Source organism: Dicentrarchus labrax, unplaced genomic scaffold (genome assembly GCF_905237075.1).
Source record: "Dicentrarchus labrax unplaced genomic scaffold, dlabrax2021, whole genome shotgun sequence".
NCBI classification, from domain to species: domain Eukaryota; kingdom Metazoa; phylum Chordata; class Actinopteri; family Moronidae; genus Dicentrarchus; species Dicentrarchus labrax.
Window position 1 is genome coordinate 32,446,969 of NW_026136704.1, and position 27,200 is coordinate 32,474,168.

Below are 27,200 nucleotides of genomic sequence, written 5' to 3' on the forward strand. Positions count from 1 at the left end.
TGAAAGTGCAGGTATGTTCAGTATGTGGAAGCAGGTGACAGGTGACAGGTGACATGTGGGCGGGTACATAGATTAAACATATTAAACAGTAAGCCACGTGGCGCAGTAATGGCACTGAGCGACTCGAAGAAACAGCACAGAGCAGGAGAGGACTGAAAAATCAGAATGCTTCCTCTTCACTTTCACACGCTTCCTCTTGTTCACGCAGTTAAAATTAAATAAATCTGAATGTTATCACAGTTTTTAAAAAATGACTCAGCAGTTCAGGGAAGCAGCCGACGCATACGAAAATGATCTACCGGCCATAATGGACACAACTTGTATGAGAATGGCTTCACCACCATCTTGTCTTTTTGAGGTGCAAAACTTTATTGAATAATTTACGTAAACACCTTTAATGCCACCGTTTCTACTGTAAATTCTGTGTAAAAGGCCTTTAAGTCGACTTACACAGCCACGCTCTCTGGCACAGACAGACAACTTCACCCATTCTTATAAGATAAGATGTTCCTTTATTGATCCCCCTTAGGAGAAATTCAGATCAGACATCAGGGGTAGTGCAAATATAAGACTATAATGAAAAATATATACACTATATCCTGTGGAGGTTGGAGGTACTGGGAGCTGTGGTTGTGGAAGTTGGAGGTACTGGGTGCTGTGGTTGTGGAGGGTGGAGGTACTGGGTGCTGTGGTTGAGGGTGTCGAAGGTACTGGGTGCTGTGCTTGTGGAGGTGGGAGGTACTGGGTGCTGTGGTTGAGGGTGTCGAAGGTACTGGGTGCTGTGGTTGTGGAGGTTGGAGGTACTGGGAGCTGTGGTTGTGGAGGTTGGAGGTACTGGGAGCTGTGGTTGTGGAAGTTGGAGGTACTGGGTGCTGTGGTTGTGGAGGTTGGAGGTACTGGGAGCTGTGGTTGAGGGTGTCGAAGGTACTGGGTGCTGTGGTTGTGGAGGTTGGAGGTACTGGGAGCTGTGGTTGTGGAGGTTGAAGGTACTGGGTGCTGTGCTTGTGGAGGTGGGAGGTACTGGGTGCTGTGGTCTGATGGCTGATGGTACAAACGAGCATCCAAACCGTTTTGAGGCTTGGGTCTGGATCAGTCTGTGAAGCTCCTGAACTGCTTTAGCTCAGTGTCGAAGAGGATGAGAAGAAGACGTTGTCCATGATGGGTTTCAGCTTCCTTCTCAACCTCTTCTCATATCAAAGCTCTGATTGGTGGATTGATTTTCCAGCCAGGCAAAAACACCAGAACTGTTTGAGACTGAACAAGAGAACAAGCAGGTCTGCTAACAGGCTAAAACTTGTGTTAGAAACATCCTAAAAAGACTCTGATTGATTGGCAGGTGGATTGATTGACATGTGGATTGATTGGCAGGTGGATTGATTGACTGGTGGATTGATTGACATTTGGATTGATTGGCAGGTGGATTGATTGACAGGTGATCAGTGTTGATGGATTTATGATTCACAGGCCGAGACAGACTCAGTTCTGCTCTGCTGGTCAGCCTCACTGGGCTTTTGTCCCGACTGTCACAACCAATAAAACCCAAAGCGCGTCAAAATGTTGGCGGACAGCCAGCAGGAAATGAATGAAGTTTTCCTGGCTGAGTGAACTTTGACCTCCTCCCAAACTCCCCTGACTGCCTCCCTCCTGCTGCCTCCTACAGACAGACCAGGATGGAGTTCTTATGGACTGTTTAAAGATATTTAATTAAATATTCAGCGGTTGTTCAGGGTTACGGAGGTTTAAATACCAAACAATGCAAAAACAAACAGTTCTAAAATGTAAATGACATGAAATCTTCCTGGTTTGTTTTTTCAGTTTATTAGGATCCTCCATTAGCATTAGCATCGGCTACACACTTATACACAGTATGTAACCACATAAACACAAAACAGCTCATCTCATTATATTAACGTACAGTCAGAAAAACTCATTTAACAGACACACTGTAAAAACAAAACATCTGTAAGTTTATTTTACAGATATTTTCTGAATCTTTTAAAGAAACCTTTTTCACATAAAAAGACATTTGCAAATAATTTTTCGCAGGTATTTAATGGATATTTAATAGATTAAACTGTTAAATTCAAGTTTAATAGTGTTAACACATTACTGAAATTATGTAAAAGTGACAACAGTAAATCAAAGTATTTGTTCTGTACATGGATATGTGGATGTGCACTGGTAATGAGTTCCACCTTATCATGGCTCTGTGCTTAGTTGTTAAACACAATTCTGTTTTAAAAATATGTGTTTTTTGGATCCAGAGCAGGTTTCAGGGCTTTATAAAGAAAGATGTAGATGTTAGTAATTAAATATTTTCAGAATATTGAGCTTCTTCTCTCAGATGACAATTACAGCAGTGGCCCCAAGACATTTTGAGTTTGAGACCTCGGTTGTAGTGACTCGGTTTTCTGATGGTTTTAGGATGTTTTTATGCAATTGTGCATTTTAACAATGGTACGTTCTAAGCAAACAATTTAATTTTGTTTTCTTCACAGAATTAAATGAAACGTTTTAAGTTTTCTTACACACCTTAAAGTCATGAAAATGGGTTCTATGGATACCCACGAGTCTCCCCTTTGCAGACATGCTAACTTTATGCTAATGCAATTGCAGTTTTGGACAAAAAGCATGCAGTTTTTTCCCCCATGTGGTATAAATGTGTTATTTTTGTCTATCTGAATATTTGTACATACATCACATCCATAAACAGTACTGGGAATGACTGGAAGCTCTGATACATACTTGATGCCACCCCTGCATACGTCAGTGCCCATCTTGTGTCACACCAGTCAAAAAAGTCTGGAAACGCCCCTGTAGGTCGTCTTTCCTGCGTCCAAAACTTTTGACTTCAGCTGTTCAGTTTTTAACTTGACAAACTGACTTGAGTCGAGCTGAGACAACCAGTTGACACTCCACGTCGTTCTGAAACTGTTTCGTCTCGTAATGAATCTTTGGTCTGAAAATAACCTAACAATATTTAGATGTGGACACATGTTGCACATTGCATCCTGCCATTTTCTGGAGTTTAGACTCAACTCCACAAGTTCCAACTCTTGAGGAAACAAGTTTGAACTTGGCATACTCTGTAGTAAGAGAGCCCAGATTGAGTCTAGTCGTCAGGTCCATTCAGGTCTATGAGCTAAATGATGAATGCTCTCTCAAGAGTTAAAGCTCTTCTCAAGCTTTTAGAGTCACGACCCCCCAGAATAACTCAACCTGGGGGTCAGGGCCACTGTGTCAGAGGATCAGATCGCTGCCTGACTGGTTGTACTGGTCAGCTCCTGGTGTAACAAACAGATGAACAATCTGTGGCTGACTGAAGTAAAAGGGGTGAAACTTTGTCTCGTTAAAACCTATTTTTTGTGAAAGTATGCGAAGAATGTGGTTATATAACTGTGCCATTGTTTCCCTGAGACAAATGAGAGGTGACGCTCTGCAGTCCGGCTTCTAACAGGAGAGAGAAAGCGAGGAGGAGGAACATCCCACTGAGTCCACACAGGCTGGTAATGAGGGAGAAAATTCCTGCCCAACACAGGAGAGAAACTAGTGACTGAATAAATTACATGTTACACTGATACTGATTAATCCATGGACTTATTAACCTCCATCTGAGGCCACGATTCGACAAATATCTCAACATTAACTGGTCAAGATTGTGAAGAAACTGGTCCCTCTGTGAGACAGCCACAGTTTCCACAACAAATCTCAAAATCCACCAACCAGAGTCAGATCACATCTCTCCAGAGGACGAATTCATCCAACTTAAAATTAAAAAACAGATAAACCATTAGTGTTGTTTGTTCTGTCCAACAGTTTCTAATTGGTTTTTTTATGAAGCCTTAAAATGTTGGTGGTGTGAGCTAAATGTCAAGCTAGCATGCTAATGTTTAGCAAGTACAATGTTCAGTATGTTCCCCATCTTAGGCTGCGTTCAAACCCTGCAGCCAACGCAGCAACATTTCTATCCACTGTACGTATTTATTCACTCGCAGTAAAATATACTGAAGGTAGCAGCGAATACTGCCCGCTGCATCTGTGACAATAATATTTACCTTCATTCTTTATTCTTCTTCTGTTTTTAATGTTTATTTTTCTCAAGATAAAGTTTTCTTATTTATTTTATTTTATTCTGTTTATGATTTATTAAATTAAGTTCATATTATGTGATTTCAGGCGATGTTGCAGAATAACACACAAAACGAGTAATACATTAATACATTGGTGAGTGTGTGTGTGCTCTTGAGGGTAAATTCTTCTGCAGCAGCTCTTTATTCACATAAACAGACCTGATGTCTGACAGCCTGCCAACACTGAGTGTGTGTGTGTGTGTGTGTGTGTGTGTGTGTGTGTGTGTGTGTGTGTGTGTGTGTTTTGCTTTAACTGTTTGGACTTTGACTTTGACCCAGTTTCATTTCAGTCCACAGGGAGAAGCTGGACTACTAATGCCAAACAGAACAAAGAATACAGCTGAACTTACTATTAATATAGAAACAGTGCTAATACTATCAGCTCCACTGCTGCTGATACGACCCCAAAGTATCACTGAACAAACATACTTAAATCTGCGTTCATTGGGGGGGGTTACAGGACAAGCTGTGAAACACACTGCCAATATAGGTCGCCAAAGCTTCACACGGGGGTTGCGAGGCCATCTTGATTTTAAGGCTTCCTTGAAAAAGGCGTCTATCTCAGCATTTGGTTCACTTGTGAAGAAACGCCTATGTAAATTGTCTAAAAGAACAACGGTCAAGCATCAGGGAGAAGATCTAAACAGTGGATGGTAAAAATGTGGCTTCAGACTGGATAAACTGCTGACTGACTGAGGCTGAAGCTAAGGTCCCAGTTTAAGTTAAAATGAATTTGAACATTGTTGGAAACATTTGGGATAATGTAAGAACACAACTACATATAGAACATAGCTCTAGAGTTTATACACTGTTTAATGAGGAAACACTAAGGACCAACTTGTCATGAGGACGTTGGACGGTGTGTATTTATGTGGAAATGGCTCCACCTTGTGTCAGGGGACTGACAGTGTGCAGTCAGTGAATCAGTGGGGAGGCTGCTGTAACCTTATAAACCGCTCAGCACACCGAGGTTCAGCCTGTGTGTTCTCCACCTGAGTCACTACAACCAGTCCACTTTATTGACGTTTCCATTAGAAATGCAGAAATACAATAAAGGTAATGAACACCAGGATTCCCCTCAGCCCACCAACCCCGAGCTGCTTCCTCGACCTCTGGTTCCTAACTTAGAAAACAAACAAGTTAACAGACAGAAATCATTTGGAGGGAAAAACAGTAAAAATAAATACACAACATATGAATAAGGAAAAAAAGCAACCCACAGAGTTTAGTTTAAATATCAGGGAAAGGGAGGTGCAAAAGCCCTTTTAATTACAATAAGCAGTGAATAGATTAAATTAAGATTAAAAATAAATGCTACCAACAGGACGCCAAAATAAATTATATTTTAAAAGTAGAAGTAAAGACAAGCAACAGAAAAAAAAACAGCATAGGATTATCTCAAGGCTGATACAACATCATTAAAAACATGTTTATGTTTTATAATTAATCACATCATTAACTCTTAAAACAAAGAAGACCTTTAAATTAAGCTTTGGCAAACTTGTTTTGGAAATTGCTGCTCAATCTCAATTCCTCCACCAATTCATACATTAATTATTTCATTATCACTTATGTACAAAACTGCACAAAGAAAATGAGCCAGTTATTACTTTTAGAGATTCTTTGCAGATCATGATTATTATGAAATAAAAATAAAATAGAAATCAGGAATCATTAATTCCCCACATATTAAGTTAGTATCTATTCCAGCTTTTTTCTACAGTTTCCACTAGAAACATCGCAGACTGTCTGACAGTGTCTAGGAAGCTCATTGGTCGGTGCAAGTCTGTGAGCCGAGTAGTGATTGGCTGAGCAACCTTGTCAGTGTTAGGGCTGAACAGGCTGCAGACAGACATACAGTCGACAGCTCAATCACACGCTGCAGACAGCAAACTGCAGCCAGGAGCAGATTAAAACCAGCAGGATGGGCTCCAGCAACTCCAGCGTGAACAACATCCCCAACGCACAGGAGCTCATGCAGGAAACTGGCTGTGAGTTCAGTTTGTTTTTGAGAAATCTTAGACGAGGAACAGTTACTGAAATAACAGATCACTCAGAGACAGACTTCAGGAATTATTTTCTCAATATTTCAACCACTTTTATCTCAAAATGCTCTTTGAGTTGAGTCACTCCTGATAAAACAGTTGTTTTATTTGCTCAAGATACTGATTCCATTCATATTTGACCTTAATCTTAAAGTTTGAGGGGTTCTAATCAATGAATTAAAGTTCTCTGATGAACCAGCAGTGAAGCTGTGAAACGTGAAGCCACAGCTGACAGAAAGAAGGTTTCCTGCTATAATTCATCTCCTTTAATTATATAAAAAGACACAAAATACACTTTTACACATTTATACATTTGTTTAACGACATATGCTTATTCACAAATACATTGTACAGTTTGCTGTGAAGCATTTATTTGCTGTTTATTCATATGTAGAAATCATTCACAGGTTAGTTTATGAACTGAGAGTCTATCTGCAGTCTGACATTGAGTGATCACTTACAGTTTGAACATCTTCAGCTCTATTAGCAAACTTCATCTGCTGAAGAATAGTTTGTTAACAGGGTTAAAGAAGCTCCAGAACAAGTGAGTAAGTGGACCTTGAGTGGAGACTGTTATTGCAGCTGTTGCCAAGGTCAAAAAACTTTTGATAAGATTTTAGAGACACAAAGTGTGCATCTGTGCGCACACTGTACTTGTGGGGACCGACAGTTTTACGGGGACCCCACAAATTTAAAGGGCTGGTTGAGGGTTAAGAGTTAGTGTTAGGCATTTAGTTTAGGTTAGGTTAAGGTAAGGGTACAGGATTGGCTTCCCATGAATATATTACTGCGGTAGTCTGAGCGCTCTGATAGCAGCACAGTCAGTGTTGTTAAACTTATCTGTGTTATTTCATCTGCTGTTTATCTCAGTTTGTGTGTGAACACCCTGAACTGTCCTCACTGATACAGACTGTTCACTGTTTAACCAGTTCACTGCAGCTGCAAGTGTTCATCTTCAGTGGTGCAAAAAACTGTCAAATTAAAGTTAATATTCACAATTAATACACTTTACTGTGTTGGACAATAAATGTCGACAAACATCAAACCAACAGTGAATGTATCTACTATTGTTATTATTTGAAACATACATCCATACTAAAACAAATTCATACGTGTTAATTAAAATGACACAAAACTGTTTGAAAATAACTTGTCTTCATTGTGTACAGACCCCCAATAAAGATTTTTAAAATGGTCCCTGCTCATAACACAAAGGCACTCAAAGATAACACAATAACTTCACTTAACACTTAAACTAAAAACTTGAGGTAGAATTTGAAAAGCAGTTGGACCACAATAGTAGTGACTATGTATGTATTGTGTTTGACAAGGTATATACTTTGAAATGTCAAATAGCTCAAATTAAATCAGTTAAACTGTGGTTTTAAAGTTTTAAGTAGAATAAATGAGGAGGAAGAATTAATGTCCTCTGCTGTGTTTGCTGAGTGTAAACAAGAGAAAGTCAACAGTGAAGCTGAGATTAGATTCATGAAGTCTGACTGGCTGCAGTACGAACCAGTGAAGTGTTTAAAGCTTCTATATATAACTGTCATTAAACTGTAGCTAACAGCGCCACCAGTGGCCATTCAGTGAACTGCAGTCAGCGTCCTGTTGCATCATCCTGGGCGTCACTGAACGCTGTGAAATAACTGACAATCATATTTAGAATAACGTTACTATCTGCAATGTTCCTATATTTTATTTGGACCATTAGCTCCATGCTACTAACTAGCTCGCCGTTTACAAATCACTAACATTAGCTAGCGTTGCACACTGCATTCAGGAACGAGCATAAATGTCACATCCTTTGGATTTTTGTGAACAATCTGACCCACAACGCTACATCAGAATCAGGTTTATTGTCAAGTAAGTTTTCACATACGAGGAATTTGCCTTGGTAAATTGGTACATAGATATATAAATCAGTCCAATTGGTTACATTACAACAAAATAAAAGGAATTGTGAATAATACGTAAAATGCACCGTCTTGCATATTGAACCTTTAAGCTTTTAATGGTGAAACATGTTCCGACAGTTTATAAACTGCAGAGAGGACTAATCTGACTAATCTACTGACATGATGGATTATTGATTAGTCTGTAATCAATCAAACGTTCTCTGTGTTTCAGTCTCTGCTGCCCACATCCTCCGTCTGCATGAGAGGTTTGAGTTTCTGGACAAACACAAGTGTGGACAGCTCAGGTTGGTGGACCGACCGACCAATCAGTGAGCAGGAAAATGTTTAATGTAAATACAGTTTGTGTGTTAAACTGTATTATTATTATTATTATGTTATTATATTCCTGTTCTATTGTGGGAAGGATGTCGGCTCTGATGATGAGGTCTATAGTCTGAACAGATGTTGTTTGATGGAGAGAGTCATCAGAGGTAATAGTAGTCTCTCAGATTTCTATGGTTTCTAACCACAAAATAAAACAAGAGTTTCTGTCAGGATGTTTAAATTCTCACTGATTCGATGGTGAAAACACAAGGCTAAAACCATGTGTCTGATCTAAACTGTTTTCTTTCCTGTGTTTATGATTCAAGAAAAGGTGAAAAAAAGCACAAATATTTCTACATTTTGTCAGGATCGTTAATTCAAGCAGGGAATGAAAATAAACCTTTTCTATGTTAATTGTACAACCACTGATATGACTCTACAAAGGTAGTCAGAAGGCTGCTTTACAAAACAAATACATTTAATGTGTTCAATGATTTAACATATACATTGTAAACCAATTCCTATTATTGTTTTGTGCATATTGGATAACATATATACCGATGCTGATATGTCTGCAATAAGCCAGTATCAGCTGAGCGGTATATCGGTCACCCTCTAATTTCAAACCAAAAGTATGACATGACAGTAATGTTACATTACATGCTAACATACAGTATATGTAAACTGTGTTCAGGGCAGATGGCGAAATTAAAACTCACCTGGAAGAAAACATCACAGATTAAAAATAATTTTCACCTGTTCGTAAACAAAGGTGAGAAAACAATTTAGATCAAATTTTGAAAATGGATCACCAGAGTTATTTTTCTCACTTGCCTTTCAGGTCTTCCGTAATAAATGTTCAATTTTTAAGAGGTGACGGTTCAGCACAACAATAGTTTGAGATGATGTTGAATTATATTGAGTCATTTTAATTTCAGTGGTCTATTAACATAATAAAAGCTTTTCTCTGTGTGTCTCAGGCCTCAGGATTTCGGAGCAGTTCAGGAGTTGGCCCTGAACCCGATCGGGGACAGTATCATCAGCGCTTTTTTCTCTCCGGGGTACAGCAGCCTGCAAATGTTTCAGACTGGATTAGATTAGAAAATGAAACTAGAATATTTGCGTTTCCTGAAGAAAATACATGTGATTGCTGCATCACCACTACCGCTGTTGGCAGGCAGTTTATGAAAGAAGCCGATGTCTGAAGATACCTCCCAAAATCGGTTGGAAATGAATACTGTGTTCAAGAGATATGGCAAGGTTTTATAAGTAAAACTTAAATAAAGTTAATATGAATATCATTATTGTTACTATTATATGAATCAAATAGACAGTACAGACCTCAGTACAGTACTGACATTTGCCCTGTATCTAAAAAGTACAGTAAAATATTCAAGAAATAACAGATTTCAAAAAGATGAATAATAGCCAGAATTACAAAAATAGGCTTTTTATGTGGAAAATTGTATTTATGTGTCTATCTGAAAAAATGTATGTAGAATTGTAACTGTCCAAACAATGTATGGAAGGAGAAAAAGAATAATAAGCAAAATTAAGACTGAAGATATTAAGTAACGCTGTTTTGTAAGGTCCGACATCAACAGTTACTTTACATAAACATTTACAATGTTGCAGGTTTTAGTTTTGTAAACCATCAATGAGAGCATCATTACTTTCTTTTAATATGTGTTTGAATCAAACTGTCTGAACTGAAATGAATAGATCAGAGTAGACTCAGAGGTGACAGAACACAGAGAAAGTTAGTTAAATGTACAATATTTCTGTCTCTAGCCAAATTATCCACAGAGGTCTTCTCCTCTACAAAATAAACAACTTATTAAAACCGGTAAAAACACTGAATAAAGGGGTTCCACTTTAAAAATCTGCATTTCTCCGATGCTGTCCGGCAAGTCTAAGGACGTACCGGAGGGGCTGCGAGCCGAGCTGCTGCTGAAGTTAGCTCAGCTTGTTTCTCTGATAACTTAAGATCTAATGACTATAATCCTTCACCCGGTTCAATTTACCCTGTGTTACCCTGTGTCACCCTGTGTCACCCGTGTTACCTGAATATAATGACATTTGGGATAAACTACAAAACTCAATATAAACCTTGATAAACTCAACTGCATAGAACATAGGTCTAGTTTGTATAGACATTTTAATGTTGAAATGTTTTAATTACTTTTGTAAATACAGAGAAACATTAAATCATTCATTTGACAAACTGTAACAGAAGTGGAGTTATGAGGGTTTGGCAGCAGCTGTGTTTTATAGCAGTTTAATGTTTATCCTGTGTTTGTTAGTAACTAACTATGAACAGGAAATAGGAAACATTTCCCTTTCCTCTCACTCTCTCCAGGCAGGAAACTGTGGACTTTGCCTCCTTCGTTCGGATTCTGGCTCATTTCCGTCCCACAGACAGAAACCAATCCAGAGACGGAGCCCAGCAGGAACCAGCCAACAGCAGCATCAGGAAGCTCAAATGTTAGTCCAGTTTGGTTTGTTCTGCTTCAGCTTGTCACTAATAGACGTGACTTCTGATCCACTAACGACACATTGTGTCTTTCTGTGTGTTAAGTTGCTTTTCAGATGTATGATCAGGACAGAGATGGAAAGATTTCCAGAGCAGAGCTTCTTCAGGTCTGTAACTCATCATTGTGTCTCTGAGCAACACTGTAAATAAACACACAAACTTCATATGGTACTGTTCCCATTCTGAAGTCAATTTAAGACTGACTGGTTTCCATTTATTTAAGAGAACTGATAATTATATCATTAAATTTCCCAGAGTCTTGGCAATGCAACAAAGGTACAACATCAACAAAACGTTTGTATCTTGCCATGTCACTCACATGGGCAGTTTAAATTCAAAACAGGTTACAATGGATTACATTTAAGATCCAGAGTTATGGCTTCCCCTACCGGAAAAGTAATATTTGGAGTTCAATGGCAGATTTAGAAATCTGAAAAAACAAAGAAACACATATGCCTCAATCTTATCTAAGTTTTAATGATTTAGGAATGTGTCAACCTTCATAATTGAAAATTGTTTGAAATATTATAAGTTACCAGTTTGGATAAATCATGTCCACATATTGGCCACCAGATGGAGCCAAATGAATGACCTATGATATTCTCATTCATACATCAGTCAGACTTTATTAGTACAGCACTTTTCATACAAGCAAAATGTGACACAAATTGTAAAACACTAAATAAAAACACAAACTGAGGAAACTCAATCTCATCAGGCAGGTGAGCTTTTCAACGAATCACAATCACAATGTTTCCATAAGAACAGAAAATGACTTGTATCATTATTGTACCAGGTAAGTGAGAGGACGTGAGTTGAGAACATTTTTCTTCGCTCAAATGAAATAATTTATAGCCCTATAAGATATACCCCTGCCTTAGGGCAACCAAACTACTACAATCAATGTCAGGCAGATATAATTGTGTATCATCTGCATAAGAATTAAACACCACATTGTCTTTACTAATTATGTGGCCAACAGGGAGCCAGTAAATAGAAAAAGGATTCAGAATTTACCCTTGCCCTAAATGCGAGTCTGAGAGATCTGCTGACATGCATGATCAGTGATAACTGATCGGTTGGTGACTGACTGTGAAGGTGTTGCGGGCGATGCTGGGGATACAGGTGACGGAGGAGCAGCTCCAGAGCATTGCTGAGCGAGCCATCCAGGAGGCCGACCTGGACAGAGACGACGCCATCTCTTTTGACGAGTTCAGAAAGGTGAGAGGGTCGTCTAAACGAGGGGGATGATAATCTGATTTTTCTGATGACTGTTTCAGTTTAGAATCTTTTCCTGGTAAAACACTTTTCTTTCCTTCATCATTTCTTTTAGTAAAAGTGTTACTGTGAGGACGAAATCATTAAACCTCTTTAAAGAATGAAAATAGAAAATAATAGAAAGAGATAGTAAAGAGATAAAGCAAGAATTCATAAATTAAATTAATTCAGAGAAAATACTTAAATCAGGTAACATGAGTATGTCTAAAATAAAAATAAGCATTTTTAGGACAAGCATTTTGTTTGGGGAACGTGGACAATGCTAACATTGACAGAAACAAACCACTACCAATTTCTAAATACTTAAGTACTAAAATATTACAAAATATATTTTCTATTGTAAATGTCAACAGATACTGAATTTACATCATACTGACTTAAAAGAGACACTCAAAGTCTCCATGTACAGTAGGAAAAGTATGTAACATAACTTATGTAATTATAACTTTTACTTAAAATGATTTTGCTTTTGTTTTTAGTCATTGGAGAAAGTGGACATTGATCACAAGATGAGTATTCGCTTCCTGAGATAAAGACACAACCCACTGAGACTTGGGTTTTTTCCGTTGAAAAGACGACGATCAGATGCTCAAATATGGAGACACAACGAACAGTAAAATGTTTACAACTAGGACAAAAGAGATCAGTGGCAGTAAGTCTTCTAGTCTGCTGTTAATTCCATAGGAATTAGGAAGAAGAAGAACGCCAACAACTTGTGAGTCGTGTTCCCATGTGTTGGAAATACTTTGTTTGGTTTAAATTATAACATAGAAAGTCAAAATTATGAGATAAAACGTTGAAGTTATGAAAAGTTTTGACGTAACATTCTTTTTTTTTATTTAAGTTTTTATCATGTTTGTTTTATTTTACTGGTAGAAATAGACTTCAGTAATATACTGCTCTGTACAAGCAGGTTTGTTTGGTGCTGAGAAATTACTGCCTACTGCCTGATGAAAATTCATTGTGGCTGCATTTAAAGATAAGAAAATGTCTGTCTGCTGCCTCCAGGACAACATGTATATTTACACAGACTACAGTGGAGATGGAAGTCAGCTGTTGTAATGGGAGAATTTGATTAATGGTATCTTAAGAAATCTTAAAATCAGTATAAGTGATGGAACAAGTATCTCTGTGAGAAATCTATTCTATTTAACTATCCTAAATCCTAAAATAAATAAGTTTAACCCTTCCACCTCGAGTTCTGCGTCTACTGTTTCATGATCTGTGATGAATGTTTGTATTTAATTCTCTGTGCTTTCCTTTTGCCTCCTGCCATTACAAATTTTGCATCATGAATAACCGTCTCCACATGGTGATGTATAAGTTTTATTCCAAAACAAATCTGCGGGTTAAAACAGGGTTCCCACACTTCTTAAGAAATCCTTTTGCAGGAAAATACAGGACTGCACTCGCTCACCAGCAGTTATATGAAAGGACAGTGTTTCATAGTGTGTCGTAACCGTGGACTTTATCAACAGCGTCAAACTGAACACGCACCCAGGTTCACACAGTAGTACTTAATAAGGGGCTCAAATACTATTAATATTTTCCAGGACAACATAGATTATTTTGAGGATATTTGGTTTAATTTAATACCTTTTCAGGTGTTTCCATGACTGCACTAATGTATTTATTGTATTGTATTGTATCTATTGTATAGTCTTTTATATTGTGCTAATTATGTGTGCATTTTACGGAGCTGCTCTTTAAATCTCATCGTACTATGTAAAATGACAATAAAGGCTTTCAATTAAATTTCAATTCAATTTTCCAATGATTAGGTTTATATGCACACTAATTGTGATATTTGCTTGTATCCAAAGACCTCTCTTTTATAATGTTTACCAGTAGGTGTGTTGGCTTGTTTACGACGCACAGAGCTGACGGTAAAAAGGCAAAACCGAGTGAAAACCCCAAATGAGACGTATATTCTGAATGCACTCCAAAGAACGCTCCTTAAAAGCTGAACAATAACAACATTTACCACGTGTTCATCTGAAAATGCTCCATTAGGAATAGCCAAACAGAATATTCTGTTCACACCTTATCAAATTCAGGATTCGGAATAAAGGTGGAAGAGTAGTGTGCATGTAAATGTGTGAAAGATTTCCCTTCATTAGAACTAAAACAATATACTTTACATAAAACTATGTGGCTGACGTGGATCAGATTTGTTTCCAGTGAAGCTGAAAGTGTTTTATCGGTGTAATTTGTATTGCTGTAGTTCCTGTTAGAGACCATTAGATGGATCCGTCACTCATTATCTCCTTGACAGCCAGTGGTGTGTAACAGCTGGAGCGGATCAGTAACATTTCCACATGCTAATCACACTTTTATTACTTTTGTTCAATACTTCTAATATTAAATAGAAATCTAATTCCTCTCGGGCCACATCTATCAATCTGTCAGGATTTGCTCGGCCAATATGTTGTAAAGACCTTGTTGTGTGGATCGCGGAGGACTGAACTCCTCCTCCTCTCTGGCTCGAGATCAGTGATCTGAATGAAAACTTGCAGACTTTTGGGCCTTGAAGACACATGTAGAACATACAGCTTTTGAATTATTGCTTGACATTTTATTTGTTTGTTATCCTTTTTTTTCTGGTGAATTCCTGTAAGGCTACACTGAGGACGGAGGTGTCAGTTGCACACATGGGCTTCAGATGTGAGTTGCTGTGGTTTGGATGCCGACATGTTTGAAACCAATGCAACAATAGTGCCATCTGTGGGGTCCTGTCTTTGGTGAGAATGTGATGTTAGGATGCTTTATATGCTGGGAAAGTGTTTTTTCATCATGTGTTGGGATTTTTGGAGCCTAAAATACCTGATTATATGGCACCTTTTCTAAAAACAATTGCATGTTATGATCTTTTTAGGCATTTAAAAAAAAGAAAAATTGCAAAAATATTTGTAATTCATTTATATAGTTCATCAAAAATTAAGGGCAACTATATCCAGTGAGAATAACATCTCTACTGGTTTGGTTGTGTCATATTTGCTGAAACTTTCACTGCATCCTGACAGTAGAACATGAGACAGATAATCTGTCAGGATGTAAAGTTATTTTTATAAAAGCAGCAAAGACAGTTGCCTTTTTTGATTGATGGAGAAGATAATAAAAAGTTAGTCAGAAACCAGAAAGAGACACAAATGAAAACTCTGAAACTCTGAATCAAAATGTTTTACACTTTTTACACATTCATCACTGCCATTATCAAAGTAGGACGGCTTGTGATACAATCAAAGAGAATTCACACAACAAGCATTAGTGTTAGACGGAGCCGGGCGCTGTTCTCCAAGCAATAGACCGAGCCCAGGGGCGGGGTTGCTTCCTGCTCTACGCTTTCTTCTGAGGCATGGAGGCCATGAGCAGCCAGTAGAGAGAGTAGCAGGTTCCTGCAGACAGACACATCAATAACACGTCAGAGCGTCTCAGACTGGTTCCCCAAAAAAACGTCAGTGGTTGCAGCTCGTTAATGGAAATCCCATTAAAAAGAATTTTTCACGTCTTTTTCTTTTCCATATTGCTGCTATGCTCCAACCAAATATCATTCATGTAATTGAATATGGAAACTGGCTTCGTGCTCACAGGCTCCAGGCTTTTTGGACTGGAGAGGCTCAAGTGGGGCAGTGTCTCTGCTTTCTAGTCATTCCCTAGTGATTCCAGCAGCGTTTATGGAGCCCAATCTGCAGAAATATTCAAATATACGCACCAAAAACTGCACTGGATTAGCAGAAAGTGTCTCATGGGGTATCCATAGAACCACTGGGTGCTCTAGTTTCATATGATACCATAATCATCTTCTTCTGTTTTTGCAGCAGTTAACGATTGTGTTGAAGATGGGAATATTAAATATAAAATGTGATTTATCAAATTTACAGCAGTCACACACATAGCCCCAGAGACACACTGTAGTATTATTATTTTTATTTATTGTTTATGTTGTTGTTAAAGTAACAAGACTACAGCTAAATGTTCTTACTGTGTGTATGTGTAGGACAGCTGGGTTAGGACAGGATTTCTTTGTTTCTTACTTATTTTAAAATATTATTTTTATTTATTTATTTCTCTATTCAGTTTTTTTTTTACAGAAACATTAGAGCATACTAAGTGTATTTAGTTACTCAAATGTATATTTTGTATATTTTTAGGATTTGTATTTATGTAGCTACCTTATAAAATCAAAGATTCATTGATGATTTATAAAAGATAAAACTCCTGGGACTCTGGAACTATTTATATTATATATTTGGTCCTCTGTGTGGAAATGAAGCTCCTTTAGAGTTTCTGTGAGTGAGAGGAAGAAGCTGAATGTCTGAAAGCTGAAATGTTTTGGTGAAGAGCTTTATATATAATTAACTGTTGAGTTGAACAGCTCCAGTTATTGTTTGCTGTTTATGTCTGTTACCTGCTATAGTTAGCGTCATGGTGGCCCTGTAGAGCATCATGTCACCGGTTCCTCCCTTGATGTGAACCGGCAACCCGTTGTCCTCCTGTAACCATAGAAACCACAGGATGAAAACAGCAGGTATTTACTGCCTCAGGGGATGCTGGTTAGCTAAATGAGTCAAATTTAAATGAGTTTAGCTGTTTTGCAGTTAGTCACAAACCCTAACACAGCGATGCGGTGACACAACGTTTAATACAACAAGCTGACTCTTTCTCCAGCTCTACATCAGGAAGCCTTTAGACGTGTTTCAGTGGAATCTGGTTACCTTGTTGCTTAAAAATGTGTGGAAGTCGTGTTTTCTGGGGCTCCAACTGTTGGACATGTTGCTTGATGTTGGGCTGAAATAATCACCGCCAAACAGCGTTAGAGCTGTGGTTTGTTTAGATATTTAGATGGTGGTATGAGCAAGCCTGAAGTCTTTTTATTGTTCTCTTGCATGCCTCCTGTTGTTATAATTATTATTATTAAAAACAAGTACTTTGCATGCCTCCGTAAATTTTAAATCTTCTGTTTTATCCCAGTCTGTGGATGCTGCTGGAAACTGTGAATTTCCCCTTGAGAATGAATAAAGAATCTATCTGTCTATCTTCCTTCCAACCCTGCCGATGTTCTCCAGTTGTTCGGAGCGTCTCTGGCTCAGAGTATAACAGGATATTAAAGTGTGACACTGAGGAGGATCGATTGTCCGAAGTGTGATATAACATTCATATGAATGTTTAAATTAGTGTATAATCCCCTGTCAGGGGAACAGAAGTATAACTTTTCTTCTTTTTGTACATTTAACACTGAGTTGTCTCTATATCTTGTGGGTTTCTTTTTAACTTTATTCCCCAACTGGACATTCGACTGTTCCACAGAAACACAAAGGTCTCTGTGTCAGCTCTCTTTGTGTTTCTGCTGTAGACCGGCCCATCTGGAGTTTGATCTCGGTTGTGCAACAGCTCTGTTCACTTCTCCACGAGTCCAGGTTCCTTCTGGCCTCAGTCTCCAGTAAAGAGCTTCTCCAGCAGTTTTGCTCCATGATCATAAAGCTTTTTATTTGACTTTGTGTTATCACTACATCGTCTAATGATGTGGTTCAGTAAGGCGAGAATGTGGTCTCCTCTCTCTGCATGAGATTGACAGTTTGAACTGCTCTCTCTGCCGAGCCATTGGACGGTGCATGATGTGGGCTGGAGGTGAAATCCCAACTCTTTTGAGCTGAACTGAGGGCCCATTTTTGTTAGCATTTGGATGTGATTTCATGCTCAATTGGAAGCTGATAGATATTCTGTTTTTATTGCAGAATTGAAATCTTGTGGATCCAGACAGATTCTTGGCTTTTCTACAACAACAATAGGATTTACTCATTCAGTAGGATCATTAGTTCTTTGGACAGCTTTATCTCCATCCTGCAGAGCCCCTCTTTCAGTTTATCCCTCAGCAGGACTGCTATTTTTTTTGGAGGGTTGTACTTTTGGTATTCAATTTCAATTCAATTCAATTCAATTTTATTTGTATATCGCCAATTCATAACAGAAGTTATCTCAGGACACTTTTCAAATAGAGCAGGTCTAGACCGAACTCTTTAACATTAATTACAGAGACCCAACAGTACCACCATGAGCAAGACCTTGGAGACAAAGGCAAGGAAAAACTTTTGGTACTGTGTTATCTTCCAGTCTTATGGAGTTCTTCTTCTAGGCAGCCAAGGCCCTTAAGGCATCTTTGTACTCAGACAATCAGCATTTCAACACAGGCCTGATATCAGCTTTACCTTTCTCTCAAACACAATGAATGTGAGCACCTGTTGTCTCACCTGCAGATTGCATTTTGTCTTCCTCACTGTCTGTGTTTTCCTGAGCTTACAGAACATTTGCCTGAGCACCACGTTCAAGACTTTGTTCTTAACTTCCATGTTTGCTGTGCAGTCATCTGTTTTTGTGTCAATGAACTCCAACAACAAAGAGCTCTTTTTCCTCACCCCTCACATTAATTGATTGACTGCATTACCTATTCTAGCAAAGCTTTTACACCTTCCTTGCTGTGGCTTATGTTTGTCTCTCTTTTGTTACTTTCTTGTGCATGCTTATCTTCCTCTCGCATCTGTTGCAGTTGTGCGTTGGTCAATCAGTGCTTGACGAATCTTCTTCCAGAGAAATGTTACTCTTGTGAGCAACGTCTCTGTCATGGATTCAGAATTAATCCCACACACGATTCTATCTCTGGTTAATGACGCCTCATAAGCGCCGAATTCCCACGACTTTGCTGTTGTTCTGCGTTCAGTTACAGACTGAAAAATGTTCTTTTCCTGATTGCAGTTCACTTCAAACTCTTGCATAACAGCCTCCAAACTTGTTGTTTATCCGGAGTTGCAAAGGAGAATCTCCGGCCACATCTAACAATTCTCTCGTGTGGCCGACTTCCCGCTTCCAGGGGAACCTCTAAACTCTAATGTGAGAATTTATCTTTCTGACTTTATCAAACATACAGCTGAAGAAAGTCAACAAATGGAGCTAGAGGAAGAGAGAGAGTGAAAGAAACGACAAAAACAGACGGAGGTTTGTGAGTTAAGTCGTGGATTTAGTAAATTAGAAAACTTCTATTAGAAAAGGGAAAACTTTGTAATGTTCACATGTTTTAATAAAGGAGTTCATTGTTTTCTTTTGTTTTTTGGGATCAAATTTCCCCGGCAGTGGTATCGACTACTTGCATTATGTCATCCTTAGTCAGCAGCCTGTGAGCCCAATAAGATAATAAAAGTATTTAAATCAGACGTTCAGTCTGTCGCTGACTCCAGTGCTAACATTGTGCTTTAGGTGGTTTAAGTGTTTACGCAAGTGTTTTGCGTTGGCTTCAGAAATTTATTTTCTCAGAATTTTAAGTTTAATCAATCCAGAAAGACAGTGAACACAACACGCTCTGAGCAGTTTTCTTCTTTACCTGGAAGAGTTTCTGGGCCTCGGGGACTTTGTTCTTCAGCTGCCTGGCAGAGCTGCTGAAGGCCCGGCTGGCCAGAACTGGAAGTTTCTGGAAACACAAAGAAGCTCGGTTTGGAAAAGAGGAATTTTAAAGCAGATTAAAGACCACAAAGACTGAGGAAATCTGAATGTTTTCAGTTGTGCAGCGGAGATTTTAACATCACATGTTAACAGATGACCACAACTTCCTAATATAATATAACTGCTGTTGAATGTTTTCATCATTATTACAGGATGATACAAGCACTTTCTGCATGAAAAAAAAGTAAAGGTATTTGTTGTGTAACTTTAATGGATTTGTTTGTTAACTGACAGATATCTTGTATAATTATGGAAGTTTTCAGAACAGAAACGTTGAATAAATGTTGTTTATCAGTGTATAAGCATTGGTAAACTGTCCAAATACAGTTTTTATCAGTGAAAACAGCAATAATTACCAAGAAATAAATAATAAGAAAAATTAAATAATAACAGCACTCTGCTGATTATCTGTATTGTAGCAGTGTTCACCTGTATTTATAGCTCATTGCATTGGTTTTACAGTGTAAATATCTTTAATTAAACATAAAAAACAACAAAAAAAGACAAACATTTTTTTGTTATTTTACTGTATGTTTTTGGTGCTCCGCTGCTGGAATATTAGTTTTATACAATTTCTTTTAGAGTGAATGTTTAGTGTCAGTCAGCACCTCTGACTGACTCAACATCCTCCTCCTCTTCGCTGGAATCGAGCTGCAGCGCTCTCATTGTTCTTTAAAAATGTTTTCCAGTGAAAGAAAGCTGCATGTTTGCACACTGATTTAACAGAGGACAACCGGTCTGTACGGTTTCCAGGGGTGACACTAAAGTGAGAAAGCAGAAGAGAAACTGACTCTGACATTTGTGTCATTTTTCAGGCAAAGTAAGTTTGTTACATAACTCTCTCTCTCTCTCTCTCTCTCTCTCTCTCTCTCTCTCTCTCTCTCTCTCTCTCTCTCTCTCTCTCTCTCTCTCTCTCGTTCTTCCTTTTACATCCAAGACTGTGGTCATTGCAGTCAGCATATCTTCATTAAACAGTGACACTCACCAACTCCTAGCTCTATGTGAGATCAGTGGAAGGTTTTATGGGTTTCATAAATTTCACATGAGGAAAATAATGACTGGTCCAGTTATTGAGTCACACAGTCCCAGATGAACCAATCAGTGCAATCAATAAATCATTTACATTATGAACACAGGAGGTTGGAGGAATTCGCTTACAGTACGAGACGGTGGATTACCTCAGTTCAACTGTTTCCTAACACTTTATCTGGACGCCTTCAGATGGTTTAATGAGTATTAGTGAAACCGAGGCTCCAGCGTTTGTTTGAGGAAACCACAAAGAGGTTTTAGTGCACTTTCACTGAAACAGTTCCATCTTTTTCTCTGACGTTGTGGTTTTGGAAACCTCTCTGTATAGAACAGAAACTCCCTCAATCACATTCTTTAATGGTCTAGAGCAAGGGTTCCCAACCTGGGGTTCAGGACCCCCACTACAGGTAGACAAAGCTTTACAGGCGACGTACTATAAAAATATCCACAGTCGGCCGAAATCTCAGCATTTTGTTAATTTCTGTTAAGAAAATTCAATGAAACTGTTATTTTAACTCAAAAAAGTAAATTAAAAGAAAAAACTAACAGAATTTTGTAAGTTAAAAAATATTCTTGATCAAGTATCTTTAGTGATGTTAATGTTCATTTTGAAATATCCACTTGTATTAACGGGTAAAAAAGTATTTAATCAAGAATATATTTGAGTTTTTGTAACTTCATTTTCAAACAGTTTCAACATTTTTCTGAGTTAAAGTAATTACATTACAGTTTATTATTTAATATCTAAACTCTGATGAGAGTGAACACAAAATGTGTTAGAACAACGGCATCAAATATCAGAGGAGAAAACACTGAACTGGTCTGTCTGATTGTTGGTAATAAAATAAAACATAATACAGACAGAGGATTATATAAAACGTTCCTTATGATATTATAGATTCGTCTCTATGGTACTCTGTGGTTTGGTCTCACGCCGTAGCATCGCAGTTTTCTAGCGTTTTTTAGATGCACATAATGTTTTCAGCTCACCGCTCACAGAAATCAAGAGGCGGGCTTTACTACTTTACCACTTTACTACTTTACTACTTTAATACTTTACCTCTTTACCTCTTTACTATGTCCTTCCTGTTTTGTTTACTATGCCGGTAAACAGGCTAGCTATCTGTTGGAGAGAGCTGTGGAGGGATTCTGGGAAGTATCATCGATCCACTGGCCGCCACCACTTTGTTTTTTCCCACTCTTCTCTTTGCCGAGGAGTTTTCTGAACCGGTTTTATGACCCATTAATTTTAATCACACAGCTTAGTAAGTACACATTCATCCTCCATCCTTCAATAAAACGAGTCAAGCTGTTTAAAAATCTTCCTCTCATTATCATAATCCATGTTTTATGTATCCCGGCTACGCTCTCACTCATTAAAATGCTCTGATGATGTTTTAATGGGCTTTTTTAGCAGCTGTCACTCCAGTAAACATCTGGATTTGTAGCCGATACAAAGGCTCCTTTATTCATCCAGAAAATGGGTTGACTTTAGCTTCGGGGTGTAAATGATTCTAACTTTCGAGTGTTGAGGTATTTGATTGTTGGATATTACAGTTTTTTACAATTGTTTACACACTAAAATAAAAATGTCCACATAATTTGCGAAAATTCTACTCCAAGGAGCAAAACACCTCCACAGATTTGCACAACATTACACACAGTGATTTGTAAAACTCTACACACATTTTCACACCTTAGACACAGATAAGGATTGTGAGGTTACTTCCTTGTCATTACAAAGCCCCGGACTGCCAATGAACACACTAATGAACAAATTGGATAATCACATCCACCAGGTGTGGAAGCACACATGTGCTAATTTGAAAACGCAGCACTCAGCCAGACGGAGAGATGATGAATAGTTACAGTATTCTTGTTGCTTTTACAGTAGTTTTTCTTCAGAGTCAAAGTGTGTGTACTTCATGCAGTCATTTTTATTTGTCTACAGATTTTATTTGTTTCATTGATTTCATTGTTGGTTGATTACTGTAACTGATTATGGTAAGAAATACTGTAAGTATTGAAATGAATACTTGAAATATTCAGTCTGCAGCATCAGTGTTGTGCAGTGCTTGGTAAGTTTATAGTAGGCCTATTTGTGTACATTCTCCCTATATCTCAAACTAATCATGAACAATGTTGTGGGTTTGTCACTATTTTTTATGACATCTAAATTATCCCTTACATAACAAAGTCTGGCCAGAAATCTAGCACATGCTATTTCCTAAAATGTGTTTTTTATTTATCACAGCAGTGTGAAACTGGCTGCAATAGTGTCTGATCATTGAGGACTGTGTTGGTTAAATGGAAACTAATAGCATTTTCACAAATATGTGTCTATGTTTTGACTGAAGTGTGTCATTGTGCAAACAATCTAGGAATTATGCAAATTGAGTGTGGTGTTTGGATAATTGTGATTATATTTTGACAAAAAGCACCCGGTTTTCAAAATTGCGTGTAAACAATTGAAAAAAACTGTAAAGGGGGAGTTCAGGATTAAGTGGATTATGGACCAATGACAAGAAAAAGGCTTCTTAAAACATGTGTAATGCATATTTTTGAGTCTGACACAAAGTTATTTAACAAAGATTTGTTAAATAACGTTTTGAACAGTTTAAATTTAAATTTAAAGTAATTTTAACTTCTCTGTACAAAATATGTCAATAAATACATTTTCCTACTATTGATTTTAAGTTATTTCTCTTTTCTTTTAGCAACTTCTGGATCAGATTTAATTTGTTTTGTGCTGATTTTTCTTTATTTTATACTGTAAAACCAGAAAAGTTCATTTAAAGGCACACTATGCAAGATTTTTACCTTAATATAACAGCTTAGAAGTCATTTTGATGGTAAACAAACTCGTAGTATAGCGAATCATCCCGATAGCAAAGCAGGAGAGGGACGCCGTTGGCAGAACCAGGAACGCAAGTCTGAAGGTGGCGTCCCCTAAAATATGATTTTTATTTGTGTGTTCATTGATTTCAAACGTTTTGGGGGTTAGAATATAAATAATATTTATTATTTGAATTAACTTAAATTATATTAAAACTAAACAGATTTTGTATAATAAAATGATTCATGTCAAGAATGTGTTAAATTATTTTGAAAGGAAATAATACACATGAACTTCATGTCATTGACCCCATAAGAACAGATGGGTGGGGGGGGGCAGGAAGAAGGAAGTGAAAGTTTCTTTGACAGTTTCTCATTTCAGATTTTTAAACTTTCAGGTGCTGAACAGATTTTACAACTTCCCTCCTTTTTCTATGAGGAGGATATTTTATTTTGAAATGCTGTCACTTCCTCCTCCAGCAGCTGCGCGTCGCTTTAAGAAAAGCTGTGTGACTATTTAACTGACTGCCAAGGTCACATCGGGTAGGCGAGGGCGCCACCGATGCGGCTGACAGCCAATCACAGCCTCTGAACCTGACACCTCAACCAATCAGGAGGCGGGGGGGGCACCACTCGCTACAGTGCTGTGATTTCCACACTGGTCTGCCAGTCAAACATCTCTGTTACACATGTGTATTTCCATAATTCGGCATAATTCCCCGTTCTAATGTGGTTTTATCTCCTGCAGGATTCAGGATCTGGCCTGCAGTTCAAAGTACGGCACATAAACAAAGCTCTTCTTTCACCACGCAATGATTACATGTTGGCAAACGCGCCTGAACGCACCATTAACTCTGCTGAACAGGGGAACTTTCTCTGCATGTTCTGGCAAAGCGCTGCAGTTTTAACCTGCTGCTCGGTTCCTCGCCTCCACACAGCTGGAAGTTTTATTATTGGACAGTTGAAATTAAAATGAACATGTGATACTGTTCAACAGAGAAGTAGAAGACTTCAGGTATCTGTGCCTTTTTTAATGTTTAATTAAAGATATTTACACAATAAAAGCAATGCAATGAACTTTAAATACAGGGGAACTCTGCTATAATACAATAATCTGGCTTACATTTACAGCAGAGTGCTGTTATTGTTTGATTTTTGCTATTTTAATCTGAATGTTAAAAATTATAGAACTGCAATAAAAGTTATTATCTGTGAAATTACAGAAATGATTGCTGTTTACACTGATAAACAACATTTATTCAACGTTTCTGATGTGAAAACTTCCATAATTATATAAGATATCTGTCAGTTAACAAACAAATCCATTAAAATCACACAACTACTACTGTTTTACTGTTAATGTCACTAATTAACTTAGTTTAAGTACGTTCAAATTACATCATTTGAGTATTTTACACATGTTAGGTAGTGATAACATCTCTTATGAACTTTCTATTTCTGTGTGTGTGTCTGATTGATTGACTTTATGTTCGTACACAAAGTGCCCAACCCTCATGGGTTTACAAATCAATTACTTCGAAGGAAGTAATTGTTGAAGCAACTCAGTTTGTTTGAGTGAACTTAAATTTGTGCAGTATTTTAAGTTCAGGTGATTCCAGTTTGTTCCATTAACCATAATGATTGATCATAAACCCGAATATGCATCCAAATAATTCTTAATCGTCCCCAAAGTGTAAAGATTTTATGTTTGTCACATAAAAAAACATTTTGTGGAAACATTTGTATGAATAAGATTCAATAAAGTTACTTTATTCAGATAAATATTAACACGTTAGTTAAGAGAAATGCTGCATATGAGTCAGGACTGTGGAGGCCCCGCTGTGTGACCTTAATGCTCCTTCTAAAATTGACTACCACAGCTGCAGTTTGGTGTTACCCTGTTAAACTACATGAGACGCAGCAAATAAAACAGATATACAGAGTCTATAATCACACTGGACATCAACAGTAGCTCCAGATTTCTCCCACATATATATTCTGTAAGCAGAGACGTTCAGAAAGCTAATGTTGTTCGCATCGTTCGTGTTAACAGAGGGGCAGTAAAGAAATAAGACTCTTGACACACTAATGCCAGCTCGTGTTATACCTATGAGTCCGGCCAATGATAATTCAAATAACCTAAAACCAATGTCTCTGTGTGTGTGTGTGTGTGTGTGTGTGTGTGTGTGTGTGTGTGTGTGTGTGTACGTGCTGAGTTGCATTGTGCCACTATCAGGACACCGTCATGGCTGAGAGAGAGAGAGAGAGAGAGAGAGAGAGAGAGAGAGAGAGAGAGGTCATGTGAGGCAGTTAGTATATATAGATCCTAACTTTACCTTGTATAACCTCCAGACTGACACTCAGCTCGCTCAAACTCCAGAACAAAAACCCATTTTCTGAAACATTAACGCTCCTGTCCTTCACAGTGCAAAGGTCAGGCCTCACCTTCGCCTTCGTCCCACACAAACACATTTTAATCTGCCTTCAGTCTGCTCTTCCTCTCCTCCTCTGCTCCTCTGCTCCCTCAAACTGCTGCAGAGGCTCCAGAGACTCAAACCCAGAGAGGAAAAAGTGAGAAATAAGAGCTGTAGTTACCAGTAGGTGATTCATGTCTGTTGGCGGTTGTGTGTCGAGCGGCTTTGCCTCACTTCAACCCTGGAAGGACATGCGCACACACACACACACACATAAACACACACAGTATCAGTATTTCTGAATCTCTGCCAAACTACGATTGGCTGCAGAGGCCAAACCGTCTGCCTGTGCAACAGGGAGCTGTATCATTAACTTTGTTTGCATTGTTAGTCATGTTCTTTAGATTTTAATTTTATTTTAATGCACTTGTTGTGTTTTTAGTGGACGACTGCAGGAAGCTGACAGCTGTTCAGAGCGGCAGTTTGGATCTGAGCGGAGCTGCAATAGGTCGCCAGTTATGATCTGTTTTGTTAGAATAATAATGACCACCGTTTTCCTACTGAGTTCACTGTTCACAGAGCAGTCGCACATATTGTTACTGATGCTATGCTGCAGGAGGTTCTGGGCCTGAAAGAATCTAAAAATGTCGACACTATACGATGTTTCCTGGGGGTTCATTGGCTTCGATTCCAACAACACAGGTCTCTGTTCTGTTTGTGAGGAGCTGAATATGCTATCTATGCTATCTATCTATCTATCTATCTATGATATAGATAGATAGATAGATAGATAGATAGATAGATAGATAGATAGATAGATAGATAGATAGATAGATAGATAGAATACTTTATTTATCCCCAAAGGGAAATTATAGTGTTATAGCAGCTGATTCAGTTAATTATTATAGTCTTATTGCAGAGGGGTCAGAGAGTCTGTTGCTGAAGCTGCTCTTTAGCTTGTTGTGTGGAGAGGGTGGCAGGGATTGTCTTGATTTCCAGCAGTTTTGCCAGCGTCCTCTCCTCCACCACCTCCTCCAGGGTGACAAGCTTCAAGCCAACAACAGACTCGGCCTTCTTAATGAGTTTGTTCAGTCTGTTGGCGTCCTTTGCCTTGATGCCCGCACCCCAGGACACCGCAGCAAAGAAGATGGTGCTCGCCACAACAAACTGATAGAACATCTGCAACATCCTGTTGCAGACATTGAAGGACCTGGGCCTCCTCA

General features: G+C 38.2%; 2 protein-coding genes across 4 annotated transcripts; one reads left to right on the forward strand and one right to left on the reverse strand.

Moving 5' to 3' along the window:
* Positions 1-5,968: 5,968 nt before the first annotated feature.
* chp2 (calcineurin-like EF-hand protein 2) lies at positions 5,969-13,400 on the forward strand. 2 transcript variants are annotated; one of them, XM_051399729.1, is made up of 7 exons: positions 5,969-6,121; positions 8,306-8,402; positions 9,378-9,458; positions 10,757-10,881; positions 10,976-11,037; positions 12,029-12,151; positions 12,688-13,400. In XM_051399729.1, exons 1-7 carry the CDS (start codon positions 6,055-6,057, stop codon positions 12,739-12,741), a joined length of 609 nt encoding a protein of 202 aa, XP_051255689.1. In that variant the 5' UTR covers positions 5,969-6,054; the 3' UTR covers positions 12,742-13,400. The 2 variants fall into 2 exon arrangements, with proteins under 2 accessions (XP_051255689.1, XP_051255690.1); XM_051399730.1 differs by having other exon boundaries at positions 8,306-8,378.
* A 1,979-nt stretch (positions 13,401-15,379) lies between these two features.
* LOC127363170 (cytochrome c oxidase subunit 7A2, mitochondrial) lies at positions 15,380-26,294 on the reverse strand. Of its 2 annotated transcripts, none has more exons than XM_051399743.1 (4): positions 26,159-26,294; positions 19,581-19,667; positions 16,617-16,701; positions 15,380-15,603 (listed from the first exon to the last, which is right to left on the reverse strand). In XM_051399743.1, the coding sequence occupies exons 1-4, from the start codon at positions 26,171-26,173 to the stop codon at positions 15,545-15,547; spliced, it is 246 nt and encodes an 81-aa protein (XP_051255703.1). In that variant the 5' UTR covers positions 26,174-26,294; the 3' UTR covers positions 15,380-15,544. The 2 variants fall into 2 exon arrangements, with proteins under 2 accessions (XP_051255703.1, XP_051255702.1); XM_051399742.1 differs by lacking the exon at positions 26,159-26,294 and adding an exon at positions 26,009-26,152.
* Between the last annotated feature and the right edge of the window lie 906 nt (positions 26,295-27,200).